The following is a 25,214-nucleotide window of genomic DNA, read 5'->3' as shown; positions in this document are numbered from 1 at the left end:
GCCCAAACAAGTGGAAGCGCAGGGGTGGACTTGGCCACCGCCACAACAGTGACCTTAAACGACTCCACAGTGACCCTAGTTCCTACCGGAATCTTTGGTCCTTTGGGAAATGGGGCCAATGCATTACTATTGGGATGGTCCTCAGCAACACGCCAAGGACTCTTTGTCCTGCTGGGGATCATTGATGCAGACTATGAGGGAGAAATTAAGATCATGGTTTGGACCCCTACTCCCTCATGCCAGGTTTCAGCAGGATCACACATTGCCCAATTGATCTGTTTTACGGCAAAGGCCCCTCATTGCCTGAATGTTCCTCGCGGAGATGGTGGTTTTGTCTCCACCGGACCTCAGCAGGTCTTAGAGACTCAAAAGCTTACGACACACCAACCTTCTTTTAAATCACTAACCCCATCACACAAACAAGCACCTCGCTCACGAAAATTTTGGATACTGGCGTTGACATTACTGTTATTTCTACTACCGTATGGCTGCCCACCTGGCCAACCATACACGCCTATGCGTCTGTGTCGGGAATTGGAGAGGTAGCAATGGCAGTATAAAGTAAAAATTTAATAACAATCATGGGGCCTGATGGACAAGTGGCTACCACAAAACCCTACATTTTGGCTACCCCCATTACTCTATGGGGTCGGGACTGTTTGACACAATGGGGTCTACACCTTAGCTCGTATTTTGCATAGGGGCTGCTGGCATGCAGCATTCCCTACCCCTGACTTGGCTGATGGAGGAACCGGTCTGGGTAGGCCAGTGGCCCCTTTCCAAGGAAAAAGCTGCAACATCCGTGGGACCTGGCAGCCAAACAATTAGTGGCAGGCCATACTGTCCCTACGACCAGCCCCTGGAACTTACCTGTCTCTGTTATGAAAAAGAAAAGTGGGAGATGACGTTTGTTACATGATTTACACCAAATCAACGCAGTTATTGAAGACATGGGACCGCTTCAGCCAGGATCACCCTCTCCGACAATGCTGCCACAGAACTGGGTACTGACAGTTATTGACCTCAAGGATTGTTTTTTCACCATACCTTTGCACCCATTAGATGCATGACGATTCCCTTTCTCTGTCCCGGACGTCAATATAGCTGAACCTCATCAACGTTATCATTGGACTGTACTACCACAGGGCATGAAGAATAGCCCGACTATCCATCAATCACACGTGGCCAAGGCATTGGCACCAGTAAGGAAACAGTTTGCACATGTGTTGATATATCATTATATGGACGATATTCTCGTGGCCACAAAAACAGAGGAAGAAATGCCTGAAGCCCTGGAGGCTGTGGTAGTCGCAGTATGGACATTTGGTTTGGTTATAGCCCCTGAAAAGATTCAGAAGACTCCACCCTGGCATTACCTTGGATGGAGAATAACAGAACAAGCAATAGTACCGCAGCAACAAAAATTAATACCGCAAATTCACACGCTGAATGATTTACAGCAACTATTAGGGTCTATTAACTGGGTCCGGCCCTTACTAGTTATTAGTAATGAGGAACTACGCCCTCTGTTTACCCTATTAAAGGGAGACCCCGCTCTGAATTCAAAAAGAGAACTGACTCAAGACGCTAGGAAGGCCCTGAGCACTACTGTGACAGCGGTCTCCACACAACAGGCACACATTGATTTGTTAACGCCCCTTTTGAGCTGTTTCTTTTCAATTCCAAACTTCAACCTTTTGCCCTCATTGCTCAATGGGGCAAGCACCAGCAAGATCCCTTGGTAATAACTGAGTGGTTATTTTTACCACATCAGTTTACCAAGACGGTTATCACACAACCTAAGATGATCAGCTTCCTGATACAAAAAGGACAAGAAAGGTTGGCTCTCCTGGACAGGCAAGATTTTGTTGGAATTTAATCTACCAATGGATCTGAAACAGCTCAAGTGGCTGATGAAATACTCTTTTGCTTTCCAAGTAGCAATTACAGACTTCCCAGGACAATTTGAAATCCACTTACCAAGGCACCCTCTATTATTAGCCTTACCGAGTCTCCCTTTGCTTTCTGCCTCCAAACCTAGTACACCACCACTAGACGCTTTAACAGTCTTTACAGAAGGCTCTGGCTGGACAGGACGATCTGTTATTGTTTGGAAGATGCCTGCAGGAGTGTGGCAACATGATATCCAAGTCGTTTCGGGCTTCCCACAGATTGCAGAGCTCACCGCTGTCGGCGTTTTTTTGCAAACGGCAGACTGACATCAATATAGTGACTGACTCTGCTTATGTGGCAGGGCTGGTGGCTCACATAGAAAATTCATTTTTAAAGGAAGTCACTAACCCTCAGTTGTTTTCCTTGCTAAAGGAGTTGTTGTTCCTGCTAACGGAGCACCAGGACGTGTACTTTATTCTGCACATAAGGTCGCATACAGCCTTGCCAGGTCCGATCGCAGAAAGGAACGCTAAAGCTGATTTGTTGGCAGGATGTGCTGTTGTGCCCAATGTTTTTGGGCAAGCTCGATTATCTCACCAATTTTTCCACCAAAATGCAAAAGCTCTGTGTAGGGAATTTCCTATTTCATACAATCAAGCCCAGCAAATGATTAAAACATGCCCCGATTGTCAAAGCATTCTACCCACTGTTCCGATCGGAACAAACCCCCAAGGCCTGACCGCCCTAGAACTGTGGCAGTCTGACGTTACCCATTACCCAGAGTTCGGTAGATTTAAATATGCCCACGTATCAGTTGATACCTTCTCAGGATGCATTTTTGCATCGTGCCACACTGGAGAGAGGGCTAGAGACGTACGCAGGCACTTCTCTCTAGCATTTGCTACCCTGGGGTAGCTAGGAAAATAAAAACAGATAATGGCCCGGCCTACGTGTCTCATCGCACAGCCCACTTTTTCCAAACTTGGGGCATTGCCCACGTGACAGGCATTCCCCGCTTGTCGACCGGCCAGGCCGTTGTCGAACGCACTCATGGTACTTTAAAGGTGATGTTACAAAAAGGAGGAATTACACACGGGTCCCCACAAGAACGAATAGCAAAGGCGTTGTATGTTCTGAATTTTTTAAATCGATGGGCCGACGGGGAACCAGCCGTAGTAAGACACTTTAAATCTCTCTCTAACAACTTACGAGATGTAGACCAAAAAGAAAGGGCTAAGGTAACAATAAAAAACAATCACTGGAAAGGACCGTACCCTTTAATAACATGGGGCCGAGGATACGCTTGTGTCTCCACAGGGGCAGGACCACGATGGGTTCCAGCAAGATGGGTGCGGCCAGTGTTGCCCTCAGGATCCTCACCGCAGTGACCGTCATAGAAACCGTTTGGATCCCGAAGCAACCCGAGAGCAAAGTCTGGGTCACCTTGGCACGAGCAGTTACCTTGAGCACCTTGGGCTTGTTGCTGACCAGCCCCTCCGATCCTTTCCAAACATGCCTGGTCGGTATACCCTCGCCCCAGCCTGAGTTAGCAAATTTATACGACAAAACAGTACGAGTCAACTGCACGGCACCAGAGAGAGTTGAACCTAGGTGGTGGTGCAGCAGCATTTGGAGAGCAGAGGTCGGCGTGCCAGCAGAATGGTATAACAGGTCGTTAGACAAGGTAAGGGACTTCCCGGCAATGGCACTACAGCCTCAAGAGCTACATATTTTAGGGGCTACCTATAGCGCACGGTGTTTTTACTTGAACAGGTCACAATATTAATAAAACGGGCTTGGACATATCGCCAGGCAGTGTCATTTATAAAATAAACGCTCACACTTTGACTACGCTTAATAAGCTAGGTTGCTGGCTTGCTAAACAAGGCAATGCTACCTCTCAAGCACTAAGCGGTCTTTTATTGGATGTCAACTGTTCAGCATGCTACTCTACAAAACCGCACAGCGATAGTTTTCTTACTGCCAGCACAAGGTCACGGATGTGAGGAATTGTGGGTCAGTGTTGCATGAATTTGTCTGATCATTCAGAATCTATACATAAAAGCCTTCAACAATTAAAGGAAGGGGTAGCTAAACTCAAAATAGATAAGGAGTGGGATTGGGTGGATCAGCTGTTCGGGCGACTTGGTTTGACCGGATGGGTAAAACAATTGTTAAAGATGGGACTGGGCTGCCTGTTTGTGTTTCTACGCATTATTATCTGTTTGCCTTGCCTCTTGCACGGCATGCAGCGGCTGCTTGATAGGTCACTTCACAAAATATTAATTGTGCAGCAAAACAAAGAAGGGGGAAACGTGGGGCCAGAAAATGATTTGATAAAACTAACGAAACATGATATTCTCGAGGTAATGGGACGAAAGCCATGGGAAGAGAAAGCACGGAACTGCCCCCGAACTGGGGGAGGAAGTTCGCACAGACAGCACAAGCACAGGACGTGAAGGATCCACAGCAACGGACAGAGAATGCAAAAATGCAAGGACTGTGGTTAACACCTGTCCTCCTGATTAAGGAGGTATAATGTTGTGTAAGGGGTGGGAAATTACAACTTAGAAATTATGTCAGCCAGCAATGGCTATATATATACACATATATACGGCTTGCTTGCTTAATAAACGATTTCTGCTCATTATGTCGGGATCCGTGAATTAACACGCCACAATACTCCACTGTCCTCTTGAGTTTCCTAGAGAATTCTGATTATGGTAGTTCTAAAAAGCGCTTTTGTATAATTAAGCATATCACAGAACCAAAACCATATTTAGTCCAAGATGTGAGCTCTAGTAAAACTCATGAGTTAGTGTTGTATTTTTAAGAGTAATTAGCAACAACTTTGTGAGCAGAATATACAATTATTTGGTGGGGGGGAAGTTAAGTTGAACCGAATGTCAGTTGAGTTTCTTAGCTTTTAAGAGACTAAGTCAGACAGGTCAAACATCAGATCAACAGGCTATTTTCATTTGGCCTGCCGTTCATTTTGTCACTTGATCGCTATCCAGTCCAAAATGCACGCCTTAGAGTTTGATGAGGAACTCAGAGCACTGAAGCAGAAGTTTATATCTGGTTGGTCGGCAGTAAAAATGCAGCCCTACTCTCCTTTCACTTCTGAATCTGTGGCTGTCTTTTCTCTGCAACGAACAAAGATATGTAGAGCTTGCCCCTGAAGCTAACAGGATAAACAGCAATATTGCAAAGAAGCCTACAGTTAAAATGCCCTTGTAGAGGTGAGTATTGTCTGATGCCCCTACCATCTCCGAGGAGCATGAAGAACGGGAGGTGTGGGAGACCAAGACAACAACCTTAAAACACTTTTCACATAAAAGGAGTGCAAGGGGTAAGAAGAGTCATATGATGTATTTTGCAGTAAGCTGAAAAAAAGCTCTTCCTATCAAACTTTACTCCATTGACACAGAAACTCTTCAGAATTTGACTTGCTTGCATTACGTTTGGATTGTTTGCATCACGCTATTCTCCCTCAGCGCTCAAAGGCGCCTTCTAAATGCTTATTTCAAATTTGCAATTATTACAGATATATACCCTCCAAAGCCAATGGCTGAATTTAACAGCTATCCACATTGCTCTTGGATAGTGGACTGTTACAGGAGGGGAAAAGTTCAAACAACAACTGAAGCCCACAGGACAGTGTACTTCCATGTTATTAGATTTCCTGGTGAGAAAGTTCACAACAGTAACTAAACATTGGATTATTTAGTTTTAGAATATTAACTAACCTAGCTATTATTGAAAAGTAAACATTGTGCTATTAGCAACATCTAATTTCAATGACAAAGTTCTACACCTTGCTGAAACTAAATGTAGTCCTTATTTCAGTTTTAAAAAGGAAGAATAGCAGAAGGAGGTTTCTAAGCTAAGACTATCAGTTACATCTGAATCTCCACAGTCAAATGCTAAAAACTTGAAGGACAGATTTCAGCAGCAGCCTTAGAAATACAGTTAACGGAAAACATTTCAATTATCCAGTGACCTTGAAAAAATACATAAATTTCTGTCTCAGGAACATAAAACTAATTATTTGCAGTAATACAGAGTAATACTTGTGCTAAAAAATATACTTGTGTGAGCCAGTAGACGCACAAGTGAGTATTTTGAATATCTGCTCTGGGACAGTGCATTCAAGAAAAGGTAATCATCATTAAAACCCCCTTTAACTACTAAAACAAAACTTGGATGCTTCCAGACAAGTGAACTCTCCAAATTTCTAGTAAGTTAATGCTGCCTGACAAGTCTGACTACATAACTTCACATCTATCCTTATTATTTGCCTTAGAAACACAGGGCGAAAAGACCTAACTTAGGGGGTTTTGTTTCCTCCTTCTGTTGAATACTTGAGAAGGGAGTAAGAAAAGAAAAAAGCTTAGACTCAGCAGATGTTAAACAATAATCCAGTAGTAATAAAAAGATACAAAGTTTACTAGCCTAGACAGACAAGATTCTTAGTTAACCAGTTAACTAAAATAGCCCAATCCCTAAGACTTTTGCATATTAACGTTATTTTTCTAAGCTTTAGAAAAGAAACTGGATTCACAACTCACTCTGAATTTGGAATTTGGGGAATAAATTCCAAAATTTAATGTTCTTAAAGCAGAAGCCTTTATTCTTTCAAACAGAGGAGCACTTAAACAGGAAACTTAAACTCCAACAGGAAATCAGGAGTCTGTTAAAGCAGATACCTGAGTACTGATATCAATGTGCTCTCCAAAGATACTACTCTTATACAGGATGTTGGAGAAAAATAAGCAAGTCAATAGCATTCTGCATTAATTTCAGTCTCCAATTAGGTTTTAAACACTGCTTGAGTGCGGAGTGGTTTACAGTAGTTTAATCTTGAGTTGAAAAAGTTAACAATTACATTTACAGGGCCTAAAAGCCAAAAGAGGCAATGCACAGTAGAACCCTGAAAAAGACAGAAGCTAATGCAACTGTATAATGGTCTAAAAGCAACTTGGTAGTTTATGCTATTAAGGTTGCGAGTCTGTACGTCCAAAGAAAAAACAATTTGGCTAATATTACTCATTACTGCAGCAAAACCAAGAGTTACCTAAAAGCAGCTCCACCTATTTCTATAAAGCATGGAAATACTGATTCTGGGCAAGAATAGCTCTTCAGCTTGCTATTGCTTATACCATACCTTATTGGTGCAATCAGAATGACTAAGATTGAGAGTAACTGGCTTAACACTTACTCAGTCTTTCAGACTGAGTAGTCCATACTCACGTTCTTCAGGGTCTTCACTGGTTTGAGAGTTACTAGGTAGGGCCTGAACAGCAGCACGTGATTCAGGTGTTGATTGGATGGGTCCTATTCTTCTGTCCCTTTGTTGCTGCCATTCCTGACTAAAGCCACCATCATCAGCTTCAGCATCTTCATTCTGAGCCTGGTTTGCTGGAGCTCAAAGGAAAAAAGCAATTTAAAATCCACTTCAAAAAAAAACGTGTCTTCTAACATCTAACAATCTCTCCCCATACAAAATCATACATGAACAAAGACAAAAGGGTATTCTGCATTATTTAGCAATCTGTAACATTAGCACACACCATTAAAAAAATTCTCATGCTTTTAACACTTTTTAAAAAAATACTCATAGGAATTGGCACATACTCTGCAGTTACTGCATCTAGATGTTGCACTCAAGTTGTAGTATTCTGCAGTACTTTCACACAGAGTGGAAGTTCTGCGGCAGTCTAATTTCAAAGTTACAGTTTGGGGAATTAACTCACATTTAATATTGCATTAACTTCTCTAGTTAGGAGAGTATGGGAATCAGCTTAAATCTCCCACATAAGCACCATTGCTGGATAGTTTTATAATATAAAGCAAAAATGAAAAATTGACAGCTTGATTTTCGAATTAGACGAGTTTACTTAAAGTTACTATCAGAGTACCTATTCTAGCCATGCAAAAATTCAGAAATTTTGCTATACTTAGGTATACGTGCAAACAACTCCGTGTTTTTAACACTAACCATATAGCCAAAAGGGCAAGAAACATTTCTGTTTAATAGAAATATGAACATGAGTTAGCACTGTAGTACCCATTTGACCTCAGTAAATAGTTGTCTATTGATAGTTATCTCACCAGAAACATCCTGAAAGCCAACAAAATGAATGCAGGTACATGAACTGCACAATAAGTGAACAACTTTTGAAGTCTACACATATTCATTGTTCCTAATAAAGCCTCTGCTCTTTCACCCTTCTAGAGCAACCAATGTACTTAAAAAGTGAAAAAAAAACGCACACATCTCCAAAAACATGTCTTCCAATTAAATTACAACTATAAGAGCTTGTCAAAGGAAAACTCACCTTGTTTATCGTAAGTGGAGTTTTTGGAAGCTTTCCGCTGGGCTTCTGGGTCTTCCTCTGCCATGTTCACTAGCCATACCATTGTGGCTATTAAAAACAAACAGTGTAGTTAATGATATCTTCATATGTATCCAGTTCTGAGACATTGTTGGCATCGATCCACTGTTTTTCCATTTTTTGGTGTAACTATCTTCTGTTGCAGGCAGTTCTTCTCTCATTAAAGTACAGTAGTATCTAGAATGCTGCCAGTACCAGCTACAACATGCATCTACTGAATTTGGTGAATACAGTTTTACTTTTACTAGACATTGAAAAAAATGGCAGCAGTTAGGTTGTAGAAGCTTTAAAGGAGCTATTTCTAAGGCCTACTCTAAAAATCTGAATCAATGATTTCTTTACTTTTTTTCCACTAAATAGTTCTTTTATCTGCAAGTGAAAAGGACTGTTAAAACTGGTACTGAGGTAACATCAGTTCAGACACAGTATCCGCATCAGAAGTTTTTTTGTTCTCTTTAACACCCTGCCAGCCCTCAAAGAATACTCTAGTTTCCACATAGTTAAGTATTGCTACACTTAAACTCTTTATTCAACTTTGTGATTTTTCAGTATTAACAGCTATTCCTACAGAACAGAAAGAAAAATAATTATGAATAATACTAGTAAAACACAGGAAGAATTACAGATACAGAATCCTCCCCCCTTTTTCCTCCATAATCCTGTCCTCTAAGCAGCCAGTCTGGAGTCTACAGCACAACATATTTCCTACTTCTGAATATAGGCCTTCCTTGACCACCAGTAGCATAACGACTTATAAATAGCCTGAAGTAAGGCTGATAGTTAGATACATTATCCACATGATTATAACTAGTAAATCAGTGTCCCAATAACTCTGATTAGCAGCAACAACATGAAACCATGAGCAGCATCAGATTAGAATTATCACTATCATTAGAATTATCTCGTGATACAGAGGACAAACTCCTGAATGCAAATTGCTGTTTTCTTTCCTTTTTTCTTTTTCTTTCTTTCCTTTTTTTTTCTTAGCAACTGTAGGGAGAAACAATTAAAAAAATGCACACCTTGCAGAAAATCATATTGCAAATGAATCTTTTCCTGGCAATTTTCCTCCATTCCTTTCAATAGCACAGATTATTTAAGCACTGAAAGCAGGTAAGTATTTTCTAACAAGTAGTACTCCTTTTGAACATGCTTGATGTACAGCCTAACAACATGCAACTTTGGCTAAAACAGGTTTTGTTACATTTTTCTTGTTCCTACTTAGTAAGGACAAAATATGCTAATTTCTAAAGATTTTAGCCAGAAGACTTTTATGTTTTTTTGAGTATAAAGCAAAAGGATAATTGAGGCCCAAATGAACAGAATGGCAGTTCCATCTATGAAACAACACATCAAAATGGAGGAAAAAAATGAGAAAATCCCTTCACTTTATCTGACTGTAAATTTAAAATACTTAACAAAACATACTTACAGGAGTAAATAAGTGCTGGGAAAAGAGTTTCATTTCTCTCTTGAGCTGTTTCAACTAGCATACGAAGAGGACCTTTAGGACAGAGGACAGCAATCAAATCTGGAAGGAAGAATAAACAACTCTTGTATCACTGCAGATATATTTTAAGAAGGTTTTTATATGATACTGCTTACAGAGATTGGCAGACAGATACTCATGTTAAAACATCACCTTGTGTATACACTTATTAGAGCTGCTGGCCAGACACTCAGCGGTCAGCGTCCTACAGGAAGTCAAAGCTTTTCCTCGGGCTGACTTTTGGGCCAAATGTCTATACAGACATACATGTTTGCAAGCTACTCACAGTATCTGTAGTGGGGAATGGATCACTGTTACATTTCACCCCCCCCTCCTGGTCTGTCTTCCCACCTCCTTCTCACTTCCCAATTGCATACACACATAAGCACTACCAGTACCGGAATATGCCCCCAGTCTTAGGTCTTGCACATCTGTGATGCATGGAAAACCAGCTAGATGAAGTTCATTACATTAAACTGAAGATGATAAATGGGTTTCTTTTGGTCCTATTCATATCCCCTAGGTGTGCTGACTCTCTCTCTCTCTCTCTATGTATAAATATAAATATATATATCTATATAAATAATAGGAAAAAAAAAGAGTTGATGTTTCTCCTACATAGCAAATAGTTTAATCACTAACTCTGGAACATAGCACCCATGCTACTGACATTTAGTTTCATGCTCCATTATATGGAGCACTAAAAATGATTCCTCAAGAGCTTGCATCAGCTTAGCAAGGCCTCAGGAGTTTTTTTTCATCCAGAACACACCTTTACAGATTACAAAAAAGTGAACTAATGTTCTTAAAGCCAAATAAAAAAAAATGATATTTTAACATGCAATTTCATTGTTCCATCATCTTCCACAAGGCCTATATTTAAAAAAATATGTATTTTACATAAAATGTAAAGAAATATGTATTTTAGATTCTAAGAATATATAGTTTTACAGCTATATAAATCACTAACACCAAAAATGTCACTGCTGTAGTAATTATTTTTTTGATTTTCAAAAAGTTTCCACCACAAAAATAAAGCCAGTTTACAAACTTCAAGAATGACAGTTTTAAAACACACAATCTTTTGCAGAATTTCATTACTTAAATAAGGCACACTAAACAGAGGTGGCAGGTTAGGGAAGTCTCACACCAACAGCATCAACTAACAAATTTTTAACACTCTCCATTGTAGAAGTTATTTAATTATTACCATAGTATGTTTAGAAATGTTAAAACACGATGTTTCACGCTAAAAATATTATGTAATTACAAATGTATCTGTGTCCGTATTTTGACTTGCAAGTTGAAGGAAAACTATTCTCAGAAAACAACTTGGCTTGCTCTGTTATCAAAGCTTTTTCTTAATTCAAGTTCAATGCTAAAGCAAATTTTAAGACAATAGGTAAGTGGGTCTTACTTAACTTTCATGGAGTATATATGACTGCCAATTTGCTCCCACTCAAAGAGGAAAAAAATGAACGTATATATCAAGATAAAAAAGAGGTTTATAAACCTCAGAGAAACCCATTTGCATAGATTTAAAAGGTGTTAAAACATTCAATATATGAAAAAAGATGCTTTATTCTTTCTTCTCTCAATTCTTGTGCATATGCAACTGTGTTGAATCAGTAAAAAATAAATGAAAAGTGATCATTTACAACAGAAGGATAATTGTAAAAGGTACTCATACAGATCGAAGCAAAATGTTGAGAATGGCTGATCTAACCGGATCCTCCGTTTGCTTCCCCACTTCAGCATTAATGGCTTTTGCTAAGTTTGCAACTCCATAAACAACTCTTACTTATAATGGATTGAACCAAAGTTGTTACCTCAGCTTCTTTCCCCTGGGCTGAAAAGCTGCATCCAGAGAGAAAATGTAACTTTTTTCATGTGAATATTAAATCTTAGTGCTAGACTTTGCAGTCGTCTGCTCTTTATGCATCTTTTAAATCTACACAAAACAAATCTGACAACAAATTGAGCAGCTTGTCAGGAGCTGTATGTTGCACAGAGTGGTCCTTCTTTATCAGATGCTCCTCGTTTGAAGGAGCTGTAGAGCTAACTGCTGTAACACTGTCTCTGGTACATCTCCCTCTCCCCCAGGAGATTACAGTAGGCAACCAGTATACACATACTCCTCCCTCACAGATAGATGGAGGGCTTGAGGAAGGAATCCTCAGCATAGGGCCACTGACTTTGAAACGTACCTACCCTTTATTCAAAGCAACGAAGTTATGGTCTTGGAATATGTTCTAAAGGGTAATTTTGGGGTAGTCACTGAACCAAATCAGAACACTTGGAGTAATGGGATTTCTTTTGGTAACAGAATGGGTGAAACTGGAGTGGGGTAGCCTTTTCAGTGTGCCATGAGCACACATAGGGGACATTTTTGCTTCCCTCTAAAGAAACAGGATACTGAAGGAGTACATTGGTCTACCAGAGCTAATCAGGTCTTACTAACCTGACATTCCTACAACAGGAAAAGTTTTCATCTTTACCATTATTAGTGGCTTTCAGAGCACATGATCATCACACTTGCACACTTCCAAATAAATTGAAGTTGTGACAATGTCTTCAGGGATACACTTCGCTGTAATGTTTTAATTATGTTTAAATATTTAAAATTTAACCTTGTCTGTGAACTAAGTCAATACTTACCAAAAGTGTCCAGTGCCCTCTAAAGCTTTATGATAAAACTACATCTATTTTCCTCAGTTATGAGAAAGCTTAATATGCAATAATTATTATTTTTTTTAAAATCAGGAAAACGGATCTCATGACTATATCTTTCATGCGTAAAATGATTTTGAGCACCGAAAACTGTCTTGAGTTCTTCCTTTATTCTTCTTCAGTATCTTATTAGTCATGAATGAGGGTGATGTTTCTTTGTCCTTTGTGACAAACCCCTAAATTCTGAATAAACAATGATTTCCAAGGATTCTTGGTGAAATGGGAGGCACAAAAGCTCTCCATCTTCCTGGAGGAGACCAAGATGGTAACATACATCTCAGATCTTGCCTTCTTGAATTACAACAATTCTAACCTTTCTTGCTCCTCAAAGAGAGTCCAGAAAACATGAAGGAAGATGGCATTACACAGTGACACAAAGCCCTTAACTACAGAGGACTTATCTGGGTTTAGAATGTGACCTTTTTTCTAAAGTCTACAATAACCTTACCCACTACTTTGGGTCTTCCCCCTCCACTACAACCACCCTTCCCTTCCCTCCCTCCCCTGCCTGAGGTCTTTTCAGACAAATGGAAGAAAAGAACATAAGAAATAAAAGAAATTCCCATCATAATTTCTAGTCTTATTCAGACCTTACCATACACTGAAATGACAGCCAGGATAAGCCACGCAGTCCATTCAGGAAGGTATTTAATGAACACCAAGGCCATGAGAGCGCTTATCATAATGAGATATGCTTGCTGGAGCCGAAGTGGACCTTTCCAATGAATACAAATCATTCCCACAACACCAAAGTTCCAGATCATGAGCGCCAGTGTGATGTAGTCCATGGCAACGTTATATGTCTTAAATACCTCACTAAAAATATGAAAAAGAATAAGGAGGATTGTATTTGCTTAAAACAATGGAAACAAAGTTACAGATACGAGCTTCAGTTTTATTTCTGATTTTTTAATGAAATCTTCATACTCAACCTAGGGCACAAGTGTAAAGTTATTTTCTAAATCTCCAGCTCAGGCTTAATTAGAAACTACTCTTCAGAAAGGGCATATTTTCAACAGTGTTTTCTTTGCATCAACTATTTCATCTTTCTGAAATACAAGTTTTCATTGACCTTCCGTTTCCTTCTTAGTCATATCAGAAATTGTCAGGAGAGGACATTACTACAAAAACGGTCACTTTGATTATGCTTACGATTTTTAAAAATCAGAAAAATACTAATTTGTGAGGCTACAATGGATCTTCAAAGACATATGCATAGATCTCTCCTTACTTATCAATATCCTGTGGAATGGATACATTTTGCTAACTCCAAGACAAGATATACATGGTGATTCTGATCCTTTCTTCATCACATGTATCAAAGTAAAAACCTTGCTTTTTAGATGAATCATGTTACTCTGTCATATCAAAGATTATAAATGGATTAAGACATTCCATAGATAATAACCCAAAAGAGATATATAATTTGCCACTAAGTCACATGGGATTTCCACAGGCCTGGTAAAGAAATATTTGGTGATGTCTGCTTAGATTCTCTTGCTTACTTACTGAGCCATCAAAAAACTTGTATGTTTTGCATGAGACTTTGCTCCAGGATACTTGTCTTCCCTAGTTGTTACCTGGTTTTTGAGAGGTACAGTATTAACAAGATGGCCCTTACTGCAATCACTTTTAGTTAGCCTACAAGCTCCCTCCTCACTCACTGGACTTCTGCAAAAGGAAGCCAGCATTGCTATGAGGTAGTAGGGACAGGTGAAAAAAGGCAGAGGGTCTGGAAAACCTTCCATCCCTCTGCTCATACGTCCTTGCAGAGGAGCGCCAACTCCAACATAAAGCCAAAGAGAGTCAGCCAACTCCACCTAGTCTGCACTGCACTTGTGCAGCAAACACTGCCTAGTAATTTATTAAACCATTTAAAGGTTAGAGGCAACACTGACCAAAAGAGTCACCACTGAAAAAAAAAAAAAAAAAAAAAAAAAAAAAAAAAAAAAAAAAAAGGAGCTGAAGAAACCTTACTTCCATCCCACTAAAGCCCAAATTAACTTCTTCAAAGAGAAGTTTATCTGTCATCAAGTGGTATGCAAATATACTTGCTAAAATAATTTGATCCTACTGCACAACTCTAGTTACGAAACCTGGTCAGGTTGCTCACCCTGGAGAATTCTTAATATTACATACAACTCTTTTGATGTCTGGTTAAGAGTGTGCTTCAGAATTTGAAAAGAAAAAAATGAATATAATATAACAGAATTTTATTTTGGTGACAGACTAGATTCTTTTCAGCTGATCACTTTCAGCTACTCACACTTCTGCATATACAAAAAACGCTATTGCATGTACATCCCACCTCCAATGCTATGACATAAACAACTGCCCTTGAGCCATGCAGTTATGAAAAATAAAGGTATCTGAACATATGTTAACTGTATAAACTACTTGGTAGAAGCTAGTTTACTTATTCTGGTGATGGGTACATGATGGGCAGTTGCTGTGTAATATCAGATATGCTATAAACCCATAAACCACCTCTCTCAAGTATATATTAACACTATAGATTTATATAAAAATAAAAAAATTATTTAATCAGCAATACCTTACTATTATTCATGTTAGGATTCAAGAGCTAATTCTAAAAAATATTAAATATATGAAAAATGACATACTAATGCTTTAGTTCACTTACCCTAGGTAGATGAACGAGAAAAAGAAAAGCAGCAAGAGAGAAGAAATGATAAGCCAGCCGTGGATCACCTGGAAAACAGATATCAGTATAGATATTTTTTATATATATAAATTATATATATTTTATATATATACACATATATATATATATAATATTTTTAATATCCATGTAAAAATGCTTTTAAAGTTATTCTGCCTTTTGATTAAAGCAAGAAGATGATATTTACAACTCTTTATTTGTTACTCTGAACAGTAATTCACAGCTAGTCATTTAATTATTGTGTCTCAATTTACTTATTTATAGCCTATGAATTTTAAGTGTTTTGAGGTTTTCCAATAGAGGTATATATTTCTAGCCCACTTTGATGATATTGGTGTCATAACATAGCAGAAGTATCCAGTAGTAATATAGACTGAAAGCACAGTTCATTTTCGCACAATTGAAAAACCTGTACCAATTCCAAATAATTACCAGAATACAGCCATTGCATTAAACACCAAAAACATAGAAAAGCCTTCAGTTTTTATCCACTGGAATTCAGAATTAGCATTTCACTGATGAATGACTATAAAGCTATCTGCTTTTTAGTAAGGATTTCTATCCTCTCTTTGGAATCATCTATATACATCATTCTTTACTCTACATGACAGCAGATATTTCTGCCCAACAATTTAACTAAAAATGTTCAAGGTTGTACTCTGCAGAGGCATACGTTGATTTAAGCTTTGAAAAGACAGGTGCTCACACTCTGCACTGAAGAGAACGCTTTTACTGTCTAAGTTAAAATACTCCTCAGTTGTCTTTTTTAAACTTTGGTAATTTCTCAACTGAGAATGAAATAGATATTTGTCAAATTCACAGAGATGGAAACATTTATATAAAAACAGACTCAAGATTACAAATAGACAAACAATCAGAAGTGGTAATTTTGAAATTCAAACTGCATTAAAAAATTCTCTCAAAGAGAGAGGCTCAGTGGAAAATTAATTGCTTAAAATAGCTACATATATACACCAAGAAAAGGATTCAAAAATTGTTTAGAAATGTGTTCTGTTTCTCTTCATGGGAAGGATCATTTTTCTTATGATATAGTTTTAAAAACATTCATTTTGAAGAGACTAATTTAAAAATAAAATGCATATACACCGACTAGAAAAATCCCATGTACCTGATGCAACCTGGACTTCGTCAAACTAAGAATTCTAGCTTGCATTCTTTTAGAGTTGAATATTTATAAGTGCTTTGAAGCAATTTTTGAAACATTAATTCTCTTCCTCCAGACTATGTTTCATAACATGTTCCAACTTAATCTTCAATCCAATAAGATCTGTCATTTAACTTAATCTAACAGATTGACTTCTCCATATATGCCAGTACATTCACAAAGAGACTTAAGAATTTCCCACTTGTTCTAAGCATGGTGCCTGAAAAGATGCTACAGGGAAACTGTCAAAGTATCTATCTCAGTCTGTCAAACCAGCATCAATCACAGGAAGTAGGAAAAAGAAATCATACTGAAGGTGAAGACAAAGAAATTGAATTTTGAACAACTTGTAAGGGTACCTAGTCATCTAAATAGAGATCTGACAATGTAATTTTATTTCTCTATAAAACATTTGTACACTCTATGAAAACATTCTAAGAAAGTAAAGAAAGCTATGTCATTTCTTATAATAATAAGATGATTTCTATTTGTAGTATAAGCTCTTAAACTCTCTCGTCATCCAAGAAAATAACTAGCATGTATAGCATGTGAATATTAATGCTCTGTTCTGGTAAAGAGTAAAATGCTAGCAGTGTCAAACGCCAAGGCCATAGTCCAGCAAATGTTTACACACGCTTTGCGTAACTGTTGTCAAAAATACTAACAGAGGTAACCAGTACAGTTAGCATCAGACATTCCATGCACAGATGTTTGTTTTATTCTCGTTATGCATCTTATTTGCTATATTATTTTCCAAATCACCAGCCTGTTTTCATACAAGTGATTTTCCAAACATATTCCATGCAAGTGTTGGCTATCATTTTCCTAACACCATGTATTACTTGTTGCCTTCTGATTAAAAGAATTTTTATTCTTCATTTGAAAATGGCCTCAACACTAATTGATTGCTAGTATACTGTCAGCTTTGCCTGCTGTAACTTGAATAAAAATGAAAGATTGCAGAATACTGAGAATTAAAATGAGTTACAGAAGCCAGACTTTGGTTAGGCAGACTGAATAAAAATGAAGAACATAGGGAAGACAAAAAATACTTTTAAAAGAAAAGCTAGACAAAAAATACTTTTAAAAGAAAAGCTAGACAAACAACAGGATCATCTAGGAAGATGCTTCTAGTTAGATTAAGGATCTAGACTTAGGACCACACTTAACCTACTGCATAGAGAAGAAACGTAGAAAATCTTGAACAGGAGTAAAGCTGAAATAGAACTTCCTGACTTCAAAGGAGTTTTCAGATAAAATCTTGTAAAGATAACCAAGTTACTGCTACTGGTTGAAGGCCTATCAATCTTCTCTTAGAAATTTCATACCTTATGATATAGACTCTATTCTAAATATAGGACTGTACAGGAAATAAAATTAGATTTTGCAGCGTTCTAGTGTAGCAGCATAGAAATACTCTCCTGACAATTTTAAAAGTAGGAAGTTAAAAGCCTTTTTTAATTAGCATAAAATATAACTACAGGAAGATAACTTCTATTATCTAATCATTTCAATTTAAGTACAAGAATTATTTTTAGGAGAATGTCCAGTGCTGACGGTCAAAAGAGAAGCCAGAAATGTGAAAAACTTAGTAAGAACTAGTTGATGCCTTCAGCATCTGAGAAGAACTGAGTGGCAACCAAATAATCTGGCTGAAGCACATCAACTGTTTTACTTCTTTAGAACAACTGGAAGTTTAAAATGAAGGGTTAGTCAATTCAGATTTAACACCACACTATGGAAAGACAGAAGGTCCATACCTACCCCCGCCCCCAAATAATAATAATAATAATAATAATAATAATAATAAAATCCCCTTATTCCAAACTCTATACAGATTTAGGCAGAAATTGTTGTCCCAATCATAGTCTACAAACATCTTCCCCTCTCGAGAGCAAAACAAAGTGGAGCAAAGCTTTGTGCCAGTGCATGGATCCCACAGTCAGTTTCACAAGTATGAACCAGATTCAAGGTTCTGACCGCACGCTGGTAAGTTCTGTTCCACAAAGCCTTGTTAAATGGGTCACTAAGACCAAAGGACAATCAAGAATTTTCATGAACAACAGCTCCTGGTCAGCTGACATGGCAATTATTTATGCTGTGCCTGGACTTGCCTAGATTACATCATTATATCATTGAAGCCTTTCACAAAAGAGCCTTCAACTCCCTAGGTATGTTTTTAAGGTTATTAGTTGATGCGTACAGCCACGCACACCTCAGTTTCGGGAGACCATTCTATGCTGTGTGCAGGGTGGGGGAGAGGACAGCCTTTGAAATGCATACAGCTGTCAAGTTGTGGGACCAGGTCTGTCCTTGGTAGTTCTTGACCACAGGAAGATTTCAATATTTGGTCCGAGGAATAAAAAGCAATGCCACTCTACTTCTAGCTAATAAAACAGCCAGCAGTGACATCATTGGGTCGTTGTCTCAGTGTTCTGGGGGAGAAAGGAGAATCACAAAACTGAAATAGCCTAACTCACCAATTCTGCTACTTTCGCTAACCTGTCCTTAACAGTCTTTCATTTTGTTCCATCACTGATAATCCATACTAATAAATAAAAAAAAATTAGCATAATGATTGAAGTCAGTTACGTCTATGCTCACCTTATAGCACCTGTATTTGTAAAGCACAACCAAAAGAATGGTCATAACAATGATGACGCTGATCATGATGGCAGCATTGAGAATTGAATTCAGGGCTCTCTGTCCCACTGTCTCTGTGTCTTCTGTGAAAGGAGTGTAGATGCTACAACAGGAAAGAGCCAAATGAAATGCCATTGTATATTCTCAAAGATTTGTCACATAGGAGGCCAGGATCAAATGAAAATTCAGTAATTTTTTAATTAATAGATGCAAATTGACAACTATTTTCTACCTGGATAAAACTTGCAAGACAACATAGTATGTCAGTAGGCAAATTTTAATTAGAAAAATAAATATCATCCTCCCTTAAAACACTTACATCTACATCCTTAGATTACTGTAGCTTTGAAAACATTACTGCTATTTTCTGCTTTGTAAAGCATACAAAACCCACTGTTCTTTGAAACAGTCATTAGACTATTACTGCAGCTGGACCTTTATAAGCACCCCATCTAGTGGATTTTCAGTGAAATATATTCCCATGATTTCAATGAACAAGAACGAGCTCAATTCATTTTCTTAGAGAAATACCACAAGCTAGAAAAAACAAGAACAAAAACTTCAGTACAAGAGGAGGGAAAAAAGGAAAAACTTACCACAAATGAAATCCCAGGAAAAATAATTGTTTGATCAAAAATTTTGTTTCAATAAAATACAAATTTCTTCACTATCTTTTTTATCACATTCTTACATTACACAAACATTTCAAAGCCAAGCAACACTTTGGATCATTTTGTTTAAATGTTTTTATGGTGGAACATTTAGACCAATCTGCTCTAGTTCTGACAGGCTCAATGTCCTTCCCTTTGTCTCTCTTTTCCCCAATCAGTTTTTAATGAAATTGCTGCATTTTTGGCAACTATAATATTTTGTCTGAACAACATTTTTCTATACAGGAAGCCTACCAGGAAAAACTTCATACAGCAATAGAAGTGAACCTCAAAAATCTCTTCCTCTTACATTTACATTCCTTTATCAAAGAGCATAAGCAAACCAGATTCTGGTGTACATGTTACTTCATTTAAATGAGTAGTGGGTTTTTTCTCCTTTCAGAAAGCTTTGTATTTTACCAGAGTAAAACTGAAACGGCTTTGGCTCAGAACTGAGTTTATTTTATAAATACCACAGAGCACACTGAAGTGTTAAAACAAGGACTGGGATTCAATCGAGCAATGACAAATAAAAAGTTATCATGCAGGCTGGTTACCAGGCTGACAACAAATGAGAACAGCACCAATAGGGACTGATTTCTAGCAGAAATAAAATAAATCTATTTTTGGTCTAATGGAGGAGAAAAGGGAGGCAAGAGGGAGTTCATTGTATGAAGTTATGAAGTAGACTCCTGAGAGATGGAAGTAAAAAAAAAAAAAAAAAAAAGATAAAAGATCTAAGTGGGTCCATTGAAAAGACAGGGAAAACAAAGTTTGATACATACAGCTGTCCATCCTTGCGTGTATAAAAGCTGACAGACTTGATGGTTGCAACAACGACCACCATGCAAAGTGTGACAGGTACAAACAACATAATCACATGTTTTGCCCCATATTTCAGTGTCAGCTCCTCATCTTCTTCTTCATCCTGTTCTACCACTTGCTGAATGTTGTTTTGTGGCTGTCCATTGGTCTCTGACTCAGGGTTGTCATTTCTTCTGCGTTCACTGTTATCATGACGCCGTCTTTCGCTGTTGTCATTCTACAATATAAAAAAAAGCCCAGTTTAATTAGCAATTATCCACAATCATATTGTGTATTAAGCTAAGGATAATCTTGAGGGGAGAATGTGTGAGGTACTATTTACTATCAAAAGAAACCTGTCACAGCAAAGACCTAAACAGTTGTAATTAATTGTATCATGTAAGTTGTTGAAAGAATAGGAGTCATAGGACTATGTTAGAAGCATTTATGTTAAGCACAGCTGTAGTTAGAAGTAGTGTTGGTTGCATCTAACAGCCTTTGTCGCCTTTTCTTTAAACAGAATTTAAAAAGCTATGTAAACGGACAGCTTTTACTCTTGGTCCAAACTACAATTGATATACAGGTGTATGACAGTGGATAACTCAAAACTTGTAACTATCAACTTACTGCTTCTACAAATAATGTTAACTGTATGAAAGCCTCGTGAAAATCACTACTTTTCTTGACATTTTACATTCACTGTTCATTAAGTAGAATATATTCAAGACGGAGTTATGCAAAGCGTTCTTCTGTTTCTACATTTTTTAGCATGAAGAATGACATAAAAGCAGTGAGCGAACTCAGGTTATTCTCACTTTCTACACTGAGATTCAATCTCAAGATATTAGCATAATGACCTAAGTGGGTAGAGTCTTTCTTTCCTTTCCCACAGATACTGTACACGATCATCACTGCTGCCTCCTTTCACTAACACTGAAGAAATTCCACCATGAGTCTCAATATATATGGAAGAGCCTTCTTAGCTTCCCGAAATTTTTAAGTGAAACATTAAGAGTATAGTTCAAACCCTAGGAGAAAAGTAGGCTTCCCACATCTTTCTCAGTAGAATTAGTATTAACCACAAGCAGAAACGTGAATCGAGAACACAGCTTTTGAAGGAACTTGAACTAAAACACCTTCCACAAGTAAAAGATCAGACCTGCACTCTTCCTGCTCACTGTCATGAACCCTTTTTCCTCCCCTCAAGACTTAGCACCTTTATATGTTGTATGCACAAATGGAGAACACAGCACAAGGGGGAGCTTCATTTCCCCTGTTCTAAACTAGAAAGCAATAGAACCATTTTATGTCTAGCAGTTAATCTAAATAAGCCTTCCAATACAACAGTTTATACTCTTTTCTTTACTCTAATATCATCAAGAGTATATCAAAGTCAATGTTGCATTTCCATTCCTTCTATCCAAGAGCTTAACATAAAGGAAATTTAACGCAAAGATGTTTGATTCCTTACAAAATTAATCTTATGACCACAGAATTGCTTCAGCTACAGATAGAAGCTGCTTATTCAGGCTGAACTAAGTAAAATAAGCTGAAAGAAAGTACCTTTTGTAATACTTTTAAAACATCAGAGTTTTACTAGAACTGCTTTAGATAGAAGATAGCGCATTTAAAAAATAATAATGTAGTCCTACTGAGGCATTGCTATATCTATATTTTTTGCTTAAACACATAATGTTAAAGTTTCTTTATTTGTTCTGAATCACATTAATAGTATTTCCAAACATAACTGCTGACTTGTATCTAAATCTCTGCTGATTTTAGTAAGTTAATACTGTCATTTTGGAGATCCTTTACATAGAGCTTTCCCAACCCCACCCCCAGAAAAGATAAGATGTTAACTACACAGTAGAGTTCTCAAAAGCACTTAAGTGATTAAGGAGTTCAAGTGCCTGGACTTTGAACTGCAAACAACACTAGCACTGGTAAAACACTGGTTGAAGCATTAGTTTCCATAACTCACGAAAAAGTTACTTTCACAAAGCATAATATAGTAGTAATACACAACAAATGTTTTTCCTATCTACTTTAAAAAACAAACAAACAAACAAAAAAACACCACTAATTTGTGGCTTCCTCAGAGTCAAGCTCAGTAGGACATCAGGAACCATTCTCTACAATTTTTCACTTTTTTTTCATTTCAAAAAAGAAAACTGAATATAAGGGAAAAATTTTTAATTGCTTTAATTAAGCAGTTAAAAATGGCAGGCAACCAGACTTATAATTAGACTTATAATTAAGATTTTAACCTTACTTTGAATTGCTAGGCATTTTGTGTGAAATCCTTGTATACAATTATTAAGAGTCAGATAGAAACAAGAACAGGGGGAGCATACAATTAATCATATTTAATTGCCCTGAAAACCTGTCTGCATTTGAATGTCCTTCTGTATAAAGAGAGATTAAAGTATAAATGTAACATTCTTCAACTGAACAGTGAAAATACTCCATTTCTCTCAGTCCATAGGAAAGCAACAGTAAGTTGGTACGTCTAAGCAAACTGTTTCAGATCACTGTAAGTAACTTTACACTGGAGAAGATCAGAGCCCTGGAACACATCACAAGTAAAGCAGACCTAGTATTAGATATCTGTGTACTTGCAGAATACATTGCTCTTCCTCTGTTATAGTAGCAGTTCTGGATGAAAGAGCACTTGTATCTATCTTAAATAAAGACATATAAAAACTAAAATCAAGGACTAAAACTTAGCAAAGCAAACACCAAAACAGCCAAAGGAAAAGCCTGATTAACCAGTACACCACTGTAAAACCCACAAAACTGAACATAAGAGGAAAAATTAAAGAAACAAGACCAATACGCACCATTCTATTCACACTACTAGTAATAAACAAAGATACAATCACAAAATTTCTTTACATATTTAAGCTTAGTGTGTGAAAATCAATCATAAAAAAGCTGCTGTAAGTTATTATACAAATTATTCTCTCACTCACTGTTAAAACTAGAAAAAAAGTTGTCCTTTCAGACTACTGAACTAATGCGTAGCCAAATGTGACATGCATGTGCCCCACTGCTTACTACTTAAAAGAACAAAGTGCACTCATATCCTACCTGATGAGTATTAAACAGAGCAGAGGCCATGGACTCTTGCTGAAGTGGAAGCAAAGGAACAGACTCTTCACTTTCCTCAGACATAGTTAAAAGTGAAAATTCTGAAGCTAAAAAGTCAGTAACACCTGTTGTAACACCGTAAGCAAACGTAAGTTATGAACTACGCGCTTTCAGGTGAATAAACAGTATCAAAAGCAAATGATAGCTTTCTTTCCTATCAGTAAAATAGTTAATAGCAAACCCAGAGCAATGCCCCTGAACCAACAGATACAACATGTAGCTTTATATATTACAAACAGACCCTCTTGCCTGACAGTGGACAGAGATTTCATTAGTTCTCTTACACACTTCTTATGTTTAAAGGTCATTATGAAGTGACAGATATTAAAGACTAGGCTGAACAACTGATGCATGACTGAAAAGAGAAGTGGCAAATTATAATACTTAGCAGTTTCTCATACTGACTGTTAGTCAACCGAAGATAGATACACTTCAGCAGGAATGGATCTTGATACGTGTGTACAAAATCCAGAAAGGGCGTGCACAGGGAAAGAAATCACTATATTTCAGTATTGAAGCTACACCTAGCATTATGTTTAAGTACTGAAAGAAAAAATACAAGTAGTCATTCAGCATTATAGTCTTCTCAGAAGTAAACAGAAGTACTTCTCCCCCACTGTTAGGGAGGAGCACCAATAAGCTTTCTACTATGACTGTAAGCCCAGGGCTTATTGCTGAGTGCTGCCTCTTTAATCTGGCAGTATTCAGAACAGGTTAATTTCTCACCTGTCCAAGATGCAAAGAAACTTTTTTCTTTCCTTCTGAAGTAAAAGTACAAAAGATGCAGTGGGAAAGCTCCCACCTTTCTATTTTTAGTAGCAGTTTCTATAATCAGGAAGGTCTTAAATCAGTTTAACTTCTTATTTTAAAAACACATTTTCAAGTGCTCTGTATTTTTACTTATACACTAGGATGCTAATCTAAGATAAAGTTTTTTTTTTTTTAATTATTTTAAACTGTTGGATTACACAGAAGAGCTACAGCATGGATCAAAATATTCTCTTGAATCACTGCCATAAACATGGCTATAAGTGTCCCAATCTCACAGGAGCATTTCTGTGTCACAAGGCAACCTGATAATCATGAGCTCTGGCAGGAACAAGGAACAAAGCATGACAAATCTGAGCCTCAGCAGCCACACCCAAGCAGATCATACAAACTTGGTCTTACCAAAACACACACAGTACAGTAAGTGCAGTTTGCAGCAACAATTATGCACATGTATCTTTCAAAGCAGTGGTTAAGCCAGAAATGGTATAAAACTTTGGGGTTGGTGGGAGGGTTTTTTTTGGTCTATGTTTTTTTCTCTTTGCAAACCTCAAGAGCTTTAAGAACACCCTGACAATTATTCAAAAGGAAGACAAGACCATGTTGCTCTTCCTGCACATAATAATCTTCTAGCAATCACAACAAAACCCATGCCTCAAGCTCTACCTACACTAAAATTAATTCTGTGAACTGAGAAACCTATTAATCAAGCAAACCACAGCCAGGCTACACCAAGAGTGCTCAATAAAAGACCTGCAAGCCAAAGTTTGCTATACAAATGATCCCATCCCACTTGATTTTTCTACAGGTGACTGGTCAGTTTAGCATCACTTTACACTGG

At 37.6% G+C, this 25,214-nt stretch overlaps 1 protein-coding gene across 1 annotated transcript in view; it reads right to left on the bottom strand.

Moving 5' to 3' along the window:
• The window catches only part of PSEN1 (presenilin 1), a 35,436-nt gene that overhangs the window by 7,118 nt on the left and 3,104 nt on the right, over positions 1-25,214 (bottom strand). Inside the window, exons 3-10 of the mRNA XM_062577194.1 lie at positions 23,546-23,584; positions 20,437-20,693; positions 18,963-19,104; positions 15,155-15,222; positions 13,106-13,326; positions 9,724-9,822; positions 8,235-8,321; positions 7,147-7,320 (exon numbers count right to left, since the gene is read on the bottom strand). Coding sequence (XP_062433178.1) covers positions 7,147-7,320; positions 8,235-8,321; positions 9,724-9,822; positions 13,106-13,326; positions 15,155-15,222; positions 18,963-19,104; positions 20,437-20,693; positions 23,546-23,584 — 1,087 coding nt within the window. The remainder of the gene's footprint in view (positions 1-7,146; positions 7,321-8,234; positions 8,322-9,723; positions 9,823-13,105; positions 13,327-15,154; positions 15,223-18,962; positions 19,105-20,436; positions 20,694-23,545; positions 23,585-25,214) is intronic.

The sequence above is a fragment of the Rhea pennata genome, chromosome 5 (genome assembly GCF_028389875.1).
Source record: "Rhea pennata isolate bPtePen1 chromosome 5, bPtePen1.pri, whole genome shotgun sequence".
NCBI lineage: Eukaryota > Metazoa > Chordata > Aves > Rheiformes > Rheidae > Rhea > Rhea pennata.
The sequence above is the reverse complement of the archived record's forward strand: the minus strand, read 5'-3'. Positions and strand labels throughout refer to the sequence as shown.